The 9,686-nt window shown below is 43.5% G+C and overlaps 1 protein-coding gene across 1 annotated transcript in view; it reads left to right on the plus strand.

The window, feature by feature from the left end:
• The window catches only part of OSBP (oxysterol binding protein), a 29,051-nt gene extending 19,588 nt beyond the window's left edge, over positions 1-9,463 (plus strand). Inside the window, exons 9-14 of the mRNA XM_090260894.1 lie at positions 90-210; positions 5,321-5,424; positions 6,603-6,698; positions 7,346-7,527; positions 8,713-8,933; positions 9,031-9,463. Of these exons, the coding sequence (XP_090117020.1) occupies positions 90-210; positions 5,321-5,424; positions 6,603-6,698; positions 7,346-7,527; positions 8,713-8,933; positions 9,031-9,173 (867 nt within the window). The 3' untranslated portion in view covers positions 9,174-9,463. The remainder of the gene's footprint in view (positions 1-89; positions 211-5,320; positions 5,425-6,602; positions 6,699-7,345; positions 7,528-8,712; positions 8,934-9,030) is intronic.
• Positions 9,464-9,686: the final 223 nt, after the last annotated feature.

Below are 9,686 nucleotides of genomic sequence, written 5' to 3' on the forward strand. Positions count from 1 at the left end.
TGAATTTCAGGTGCTCATCACCAGTTACTAGGCAATACCTGTTCCTGCTCCTTTCTTCCTTCTTAATTTGAACCCCTGATTTCTTCAAGGTGAGCCATCACCCCCCTGCTGCTGCACACCATGCTGAGTCTAAACATGGCTGGACGTTGCGTCAGGAAATCAAAATCACCAGCAAGTTTCGAGGGAAATACCTCTCCATTATGCCCCTAGGTAAGACCACCGTCTTTGTAAGAATTAGTGCTCCCGGAGCGAAGGACTCCCTGGCACCGCAGAGGAGGTCATGGTTTCGGAGTCGGGAGGCTGGAAGTCCGGTTTGGGCGCCGAGCCTTACAAGCTGGCTTTGTGCAAGTCATTTTACTTCTCGGCTGTCAAATGAGTGAGAGGCATGAGCCTAAGGACCCAGCCAGTCATAATTTTATTTTTTTGTCATCTTAGCTGTATTTAATGCATCTTTAAGTACTATTTAAAAATATAAATTCTAATGTGAAAAAAAAAAATTCTCTGTCTTAACTGGTATTGTTTCTCCCATTGCCCTAGCAGTCAGGTTCTCTATAAATCCGAACTCTTGTGACTACAGGTTAGGTTTCCAAGCTCCCCCTCCCCCTCTCCTTTCTCCCCTCTCTCTGCCAGACGCGTTAGGTATCGTTTATGTAATAGCTGAACTCCAGGTAAAATGAAACTTTATTTTAAAAGGTCTTAATGGATTACAAGTTAGTTTTGCAGCTAGAACAAAAAGACCAGGCCTGGGAATAGGAACCCTACCATGCAATGTTAGGTAGTCTATGTTTTAAGGGAAATTAGATGGTTCAAAACACGTAGCAGCGATTCTTGCTACTCCATTGAACTAGAGCAGCCACGCTTGGCTGTGCTGTACCGAAGCGTGAGTGCTGGGCTGTAGAAAAAGCAGCACAAAGCAGAGAGAAACCAAGTCGCTTCTAGAGACAGTCACTGCCCGAGCTCCTCTGGCTCTGCTTCCTGGTTCTGGTCTCTCAGGACGCCTCGCTGCGGGGCTTGCTTATTGCACTGTGGTCTCCCTCCTTCATGGGGTTTTCTTCTCAGAGACAGAACACAGAGCAGGTGTAGTGCAAACTAGAAGTTGGCCAGAGAAAACAAATCCAAGAGTGCTTGGAATTACAAAAGGAGAAAAGCAACTGGAGTGTCAGCTCTGTCACTTTGTGGGAATACACAGAAGGCCCTCAGATGAAAAGGAGACCAAGTGATTTTGGTCTTGATCTTTACCGGGGACCTTTAAAAGGGTTCTCACTGCTTAATTATCTTTGAAGCTAATAATTTCAGAAGTATTAAGGTAAGAGCAGTAAACACGTGGGATGTTCATACCTAATTTTCAGAACTGGGGCATCGGTGGTCATGTTGCAGTATGACTCACCTCAGAGGCCACCTGAGGATCTCTAAAGAGACAGACATATTTAATTCTAAGGAGGGCTGTATATACGTTTTAAAAATAGCAATAAACCTAATGGCTATACGTTATACATTGTGGTATACATTATAATTTGATTAATCTGGAAGCCTTTGAGGGGTAAGTAACCATATGAGCATGGTCTAATTGGTAAATGTAACTTTTTAGAGTTAAAAAAATATCTTTGATGGGATTCCATGCTGATGGTTATTTCTGGGTTCGGGTCACTAGTCTGGGTTGTCGTAAGTCTCTCCGTCTGTTAGATACTCAGTTCCGGCGTGGGAGATGTAAGTGAATAAAACAAAGATCCCAGCCTTTATAGGGACCTGGAACGAAGAATCGACACAGTGACAGGACACTGAACACAGAGGCATAAAGAGTGGCTTTCCAGACATTAGCCCCGGGGATGGCTGAATTTAATACGTTTGGATCAGTGACTGGCAAGGAGAATCCTGCCAATAGAGGTCACTGAAGAAAGATGTATGAATAGGGTGGTGAGTGAATAGGCAGAGATGTTTTCTGAGGTGCTGGCAGGGTGTCCGAGTCTCCTGTACAATAGACTCAACAGGTTAGAGTTCTTGCAATCTGGAAAGAAGAATGTTTCTAGAAAATACGATTGAAGTTTGCAAAATGATAAAGACCATGAATTTCTCATCAAGTGCCAGGGTATTGGAACTAGGTTATAACCTTGCAGTTTAAAGAGACACGTTTAAATAAGAACATTTGATAGTTCTGGAGAAGAATCACAATTTGAGAATATGAGTGAAACAACCACTCAGCCTGTCAGTCTCTGTGTCAGTCACTGCTGGGCGCCCTGGATCTTGAATTTGGCCCCGGGTGATACTTAGTCAAAAAATCCCCTGTATATACTTTATCCATTCTTCAAATTTCTACGTTTTTTAATTAGAGTGTTTAATCATTTTACATTTATTATAATTACTGATTAGGCAGGGCTTACATCTGCTATTTTGTATTTGTTTTCCTTATATCCTGTGTCTTTTTTTGTTGTTGTTCTTCCTCTGTTCTTCCATTAGTGCCTTCTTTTGTGCTAAGTAGATATTTTTTTAGTGCACCATTTTGGTTCCCTTGTTATTTATTTTACTGTATTTTTTAGAGATATTTTCATAGTGGTTACCCTGGCTCTTACAGTTAACTTCTTCTAATAATCTAGTGCAGATTAATACCAATTTAATTTCAGTTGTGTACAAAACTTTGCCACGTATGTGGATCCATTACCTTCCCCTTCTTTGTGCTTTTATTTTCATAAAAATTGTATTTTTTACACTATAATTCCATCAGCATAGTTTTATAACTGTTGCTTTATGCAGTTTTCTTTTAACTCATACAGGAGAAGAAAAGAATTACAAGCAACAAATACATCTGTACTGTCTTTTACATAGTTCGGTTGTCGTTTTCATTTTTGGTCTCTTTATTCCTTAATATAGATTTAAGTTACTATCTAGTGTCCCTTCATTTCAGCCTAAAGGACTTAGTATTTCTCAGGGAGTGGGTCTGCCAGCTCTGCATTCTTTCAGGTTTTGTTTATCTGGGAATGACTTACATTCTCTTTTGTGAAGAACAGGTTTGCTGGATACAGAATTCTAGATTTGACCGTCTTTTCCAGTATTTTGAATGTGCCGTCCTGCTGCCTTCTGGCCACCATAGTTTCTGAGGATCACTTTTATGTAATGCACCACTTCTTACTGCTTTCACGGTCCTCCTTGTCCTTGTCTTTGAGTAGTTTGATTATGATGTTGTTTCTGTGTGGTGCCCTTTGAGTTTATCCTACATGGAGGTTGTTGAGTTTCTTAGATGTGTAGATTAAGGTGTTTGTCTCATCTGGGGAATTCCTGGCCTATATTTCTTCAACTATGACAACTGTTACCACCACCTCAGGCAGCTGCTTGTTAAACCATCATTTGTCACTGATGGTTTTGAAATCACCCCAGGGAAAAGACTGTTTGGAGTGACCAGGTGCTGAGTCAGGTCAAATAAAGATAAGCCCTAAGAGTGAGAGTTTACAAGGAACCCCCAGATAGGCCAGGTAATGATAGTTCTTTGAAGATGGGACTTTTGGGCAATTTCATACTTGCTGGGAGGTGCGAGGCTTCCCGGAAGTGTCTGCGAGGCTGCTTGCTGGATTTCAAGGCTACTGCCAGGCTGGCAAGAGGAGGGTGGGAATAGAGCCAGTTAAAGGCCTGCCACAAAGCTCATTTTTCTTACCAAGATTCAGTAATTTTTCTTGAATAAATGTTTCTTAAATTATTATAAGCCTTTTGTTCATTTTCAGAGTTCTGAAAGGTTGATTCTGATAATTTTTGCTAAGTGTTCTTATTTATTTTCATTGAGGAACAGATAGAAGTACTTGCTCCACCGTTCTGGAAGTAGCTGTCGTCCCCTTTGTACATTTTAAATGGCTCTGTTTTTCAATCTTTAACTTGATGTCAAGTTTTCAAATCACAAATATTATATAAAGAAAGCAGTCTCAGGACATTCTTTGTTTTTCCACTATCCCTGTGAGCAGGAAGGGACACTGTGTAGAACAGCAGGTACATCATCAAAGTTATGGTATGGGGCTATACAGATGTTCTGACCTTATTTGGAACTTCACCTCTGGCACTCTCTAGCTGTGTGACCTTGGGCAAGTTACTCGACCTCTCAGAGCTCAGAGTTTTCATTGGTAAAATGGGGGTGTGTGGGAGGCTGAATAAGGCACCCTGCGATATGTCTACATTCAAATTTCTGGAACCTGTGAATATGCCGCTTTACATAAGGAACTTTATAGGTGGGGTTAAGCTAAGGATCTCAAGATGGGGAGATAGTCCTGGATTATTCTTTGAGCTCAGTGTAAGTACAAGGGCTGTTATAAGAGGGAGGGTGGAAGATCTGAGTCAGTGACAACAGAAGCAAGACACTTACGTGAGTGATGCTAGGAAAGGACCACAAGCCAGAGACCGCAGGTGGCCCCTGGGAGCTGGACAGGCAAGAAAGCGGACTCTCTCAGAGCCTTCAGAAGGAACACGGACGGCCCTTTGACACTTAAGATTTTAGGCTTCTGACCTCCAAGAACCATGGAGCACAAACTGTATTGTTTTAGGCCACTAAGTTGTGGCAGTTGGTTCCAGCAGCAGTAGGAAACAGGTGTAGGGGATAACAGTGCCTTCAGCGAAGGTTTCAACCGGTATTTGACTGTTGCTATATGCCAGAAAGTATTGTAGGTACTCTGGGCGCAGTGGTGAACAAAAGCCACTTTGCTTGCATTGAGCTTGCATCGTTTTCTTAAGTAGACAAAACAGTAGATATACAAATAATTTAATTCTATAGGTAGTAGGTAAGCCTATGAAGAAGATAAAGCAGAGGGGTAAGGGTTGATGAGAAACGAGCGTGTGTGGTTCCTTGGAGAGGGTAGTCAAGGAAAGTCTCTCAGAAACGGTTACATTTGAGCAGAGACCTGAGGAACAAGAAGAAACCAACCAAAAGTTGATTTGAAGGAGGGTGTTCCAGGCAGAGAACCTCCAAAATAAGGCCCTGCGTGGGCAGCAAGCGTAGCACCTGTGAGAACAAGGCGGGCACAGCGGCCGGTTCGGAGTAAGCTGGGAGGGACATGGAACGATGAGAGCGTCTTCTCCTGCCTGCAGTGGGAGGTCACCGAGCGATTCTTCACAGCGTGGCAAGTTGATACGCCATGTTTGCCATCACTTAGTTATGTATATTTTAAAACCAAGCAATACAATTCAATCAGTGCTTCCATTTCAGAAGGTTATAAATTCCTTTTTGACTTTTGTTTTCCTTTTAAAAGTAAGAATTATCAGAAGAAGAAAATCAGTCCATTGTTACTTCTAGCTAACATTGCTGTTTTTATAAACGTTAGGCTTAACTGGTGTGCCTCTCTGCTTCCAGGCAGCATCCACTGTGTTTTCCATGCGAGTGGGCACCACTACACATGGAAGAAAGTCACCACCACGGTGCACAACATTATCGTGGGCAAGCTGTGGATAGACCAGGTGAGCCAGCGTGCCCAGGGCGCACTCTGAAGCCCCAGGCTGTCGCTACGGGCTTAGGGGTTTCTCCTGAGGACTTTCTCTTAGGCAGCAGCCCCTCCCCACCCCCACCTCACCTCCCTGAGGTTCTGCACCACAAAGTATTATTTACCAATGACAAACTTAGAACATTTGGTGACTACTGGGACTGTTGAGCACTCAGAAGGATACAAGAAAATAATAAACACAATTCCTACTCTTCATCCTTCTTTTATTCATTAGACATTTACTACCAAGCAGGTACCAGGTCCTGTGGATAATAAGTCAGATAAAACATTGTCCTTTAATGAGTTCTTGTATCATTGGAGATATGTGACAAATATGTGTAGATTGAAAAGTATTTAACAAAATATTCTAGCTCTGACTTGTGTGGCGTCAGTTGGTTGGGCCTCATCCTGCAAACTGAAAAGTTGCCAGTTCGATGCCTGGTCAGGGCACATGCCTGGGTTGTGGATTCAGTTCCCAGTCGAGGCGCATACGAGAGGCAATTGATGGATGTCTCTCTCCCTCTCTTTCCCTTTCCCTTCTCCTCTAAATAAATAAGTAAATAAATTTTAAAAATACTGTAGTGGATGAGGTGTGCTGAGATGTCTGTTTAATTGTCAATATGCTTTTAACACAATGATTGCAGTAAGTTCAGAAAAGAGAGAGAAGATTGTCTGAGCTGGAAGGAAAAGCTCCATGGCAGGTGTGGGAATTAAGCTGCCTCTTAAAGGGTGGTTTGGGATTCAGAAGGTAGGAGGAAAAAAATAAAATGAATAAAGTGTAGAAAGGTCTGTCATACGTAACCTTGAAATTGTGAGTAGAGTACTTTAAGAACAGAGTTCCTGCAGTGGGCTGGTGGGGATTAAAGTAAGTGATTATGTGAATATCAGTATATGTGCTGAAGAGCAAATCATGCTGCCTAACGTGTGACACACAATTTAAAAAGCAAGAAAGGTCATTTGGTCTTGATCCCAACCTGGGATACCAAGGTTACAAAGGGACTCCGTAGCATCTCGAGGTTGGCTAAGACCTGAATCTTCAGCAAGGGAGTGCTGAAACGTAAGACTGAAAAGTAAGATTTATAAGGCATGGGGTTGGCAGGTATTCAAGTCATCCAGTCTTAATACAACTAATCCATGATTCTTTTTATTTTATAGTCTGGTGAAATTGATATTGTAAATCACAAGACAGGAGACAAGTGCAATCTTAAATTTGTTCCTTACAGCTACTTTTCTCGGGATGTCGCAAGAAAGGTAAGAGAAGTTGGAATTAAAATGTTTTCATTTAGTGTGTGTCCCTTAGCTTGCTCCTTTGGGGCTGGGAGGGAGGGAGGGAGGACAATGGTAGATAATCGAAATATAAATATCTCCTAAATATATATGCATATGATGATTCAAAAAAAAAAGATAAAGGAGAAATTCAGCAAGAAAGGGGACTATATTGCTTTTTCTGTTTGGGAAAGGCAACAAAAGTAAAAGTCAGGAGCAATGAGCAACAAACTGGGAAACACAGAGGAAGGTCTAAGGGAAGGATTACAGGGAAAGGCACGGGCGCGTGGACCGTGCAGTGAGGCTGAGAGAGAGCTGGGTGCTGCTCCACAGTGCAGCTGTGCCATGAGTTTTGACGGGAGAATGAAAAACAGAGATGTAAATCTGTCCGTCTCTCTCTCTGTATTCTGGAGAGAAGAAAATACCATGATTCTGAGTACCAGTCAGATTCTTTTCCTACATAGTATCATTGCAACAGAAATGCCTATACAACAAAATGATGAAACCTCCAGCTCATGCTTCGCTGATTGTAGCTAGTATTTACCCTACGACTCTGGTTTCCAGAAGAGCCAGGTAAGCCAACCCACAGTAACTGTGGTCTGTGTGCCAAAGCCCTGCCTCCATCCTTACAGGTGACAGGGGAAGTGACAGATCCCTCAGGAAAAGTCCACTTTGTCCTGCTGGGCACATGGGATGAGAAAATGGAGTGTTTCAAAGTACAACCAGTGGCCGGGGACAATGGGGGCGATGCCCGACAGAGAGGCCACGAAGCAGAGGAGGTCAGGGTCATGCTGTGGAAAAGGAATCCTTTACCGTGAGTATCCGCACGCGTGCTGCCCAGATAGTCTGTGACCTCAACCTTGGAGCAGTACTGACGACATTTCTGCATTGTTTCCCACTTAATTATGTGAGGGATTGAGCAAGAGAAATCAGAACCTTTGGAGAAATTACTAGAAGGTTGTCACTGTGTGCTTGGGGTTGTGGCATACTTTATCCCAAGAAAGTTCAAACTAATCAAACCATATCTGCCAAACCATGTTTGGTACTTTCTGTAGGTCCTTTGGATTGTGGTTCAGATGGATATTATTCTATAATTTAGAACAAAACTATTCAGAAGTGGCTAGAAGAGAAAGATGCATATTAGCTGTTAATATTTTAGACTACGGGCCCAGCACCAATATAAAGCTTCCCGAGATAATGCATAGGACTTTGGAAATACAGGATTCCCTCACTTATCGCGGGTATTACGTTCTAGATCCCCCGCGATAGGTGAAAATCCGCGAGGTAGGAACCTTACATTTATTTTAACATTTCTATATATTTTAAGGCTTTATCAACCCTTCCCACACACTTATAAACTGTTCCCAGTCCCTTATTAACTTTTCCCACTCCCTTATTAACCTTTTCCACACTTTTATAAACACTACTTAAGTTCTTAAACATATTCTACACTCTTAAACCTACGTAACTTTAGCAGCATAGGTATACGGTACCGCAAAATACGCGATACAGCAAAAAATCCGCGATAAATAATTAAATATAATATTTTTAAAATCCCGCGATACAGTGAGGCCGCGGTAAGTGAACCGCGATATAGAGAGGGACTGCTGTAAATTAAGACAGAAGCCATTTGTCTGTCATCCTTTACTATGTTCAGTCTATAGTAAGAGCCAAGGTTATCTCAGAAAGAGGTTAAAAAGAAAGCAGAGGAAACAGCAATAAGGAATTTTCATTTATGGAATGTTTCCTTTTTCCTAATGACTTTCTCTCTACTTTCAGCGAAGTAGAACAGCAGCCCAGAGAACGATGGGATTGAGTGGCGCTGGGAGAGGCTGAGGAATGGCTCAGTTTGGGTCTCTTAACGCGGGGAAAGGTGCCCTGCCATCCGTAGGACAGCCTGGTCCCGTCGCCTTTCAGCGGTGTGCTCAGCTGTGGCTCCTCAGCTCAGCCGGGCCTGCGCTCTGCGTGAGCTTTTCTCTTTCTCATCCTTTGCTTTCAGGAAAAACGCCGAAAACATGTACTACTTCTCAGAGCTCGCTCTCACGCTCAATGCCTGGGAGGCCGGCACGGCGCCCACAGACAGCCGGTTACGGCCCGACCAGAGACTGATGGAAAATGGGCGCTGGGATGAAGCAAACGCCGAGAAGCAGCGCCTGGAAGAAAAACAGAGACTTTCCAGAAAGAAGAGGGAAGCCGAAGCTATGAAAGCCACAGAGGATGGTAACAAACCTGCCCTCTTCCTGGTGCTTTGATACGCGGAGAGTACCGAAGCGTTTGTTGCTCTAATTGTTTTTTCTTTGCCCACTTTCCCTTTCAGGCACACCCTACGATCCCTACAAGGCACTGTGGTTTGAGCGGAAGAAGGACCCCGTTACCAAGGAGTTAACCCATATTTATAGGGGAGGATACTGGGAGTGTAAAGAAAAACAGGACTGGAACTCATGCCCGGACATTTTCTGAACTGACCGCAAGGAAAAGGAGGAGGAGCCAAAGGCCAGGAGGACAGAGGACACTCGGGAAAGCTGGGGACTCCCTTCCCGAGGGCTTCCCTCAAGTTTGTCTGTCTTAACCAATCATTTTTTCTAAATCAATCACCAGAAGCAGACACCAGTGGTGGTGATTGGCTGGTTGCCTTAGCTGATTGAAACTGAAATCAACATGCTCGATACCTGTGTTTGTAAGGGAGAGGCTCAGTGGCTGAAAGGTAGTGTTGCTCCGCTTCTGCAGAGGCAGGCGTTCTTGGCTCTTCCTTCTCCTCCAGCCGCCCCTCGGAGCGTCCTGCTCAGCCAAGATCTACACAAGATTATGATTCAGGGGCATTTTGGTGCTGTTCAGAGGAAGCTGGTTTTAGAAGTTCCTTTAAAAAGAAACACGTAAGACTTACCCATGGAGGCATCATGCGTGACTGCAGTGGAGCTCGGGACGGACATTATGAAATGTCTTCCCCGGTGGGGTCCGTTTCCCAGGGGGCCC

Source organism: Furipterus horrens, unplaced genomic scaffold (assembly GCF_987537825.1).
Source record: "Furipterus horrens unplaced genomic scaffold, mFurHor1.1.pri manual_scaffold_2, whole genome shotgun sequence".
NCBI classification, from domain to species: domain Eukaryota; kingdom Metazoa; phylum Chordata; class Mammalia; order Chiroptera; family Furipteridae; genus Furipterus; species Furipterus horrens.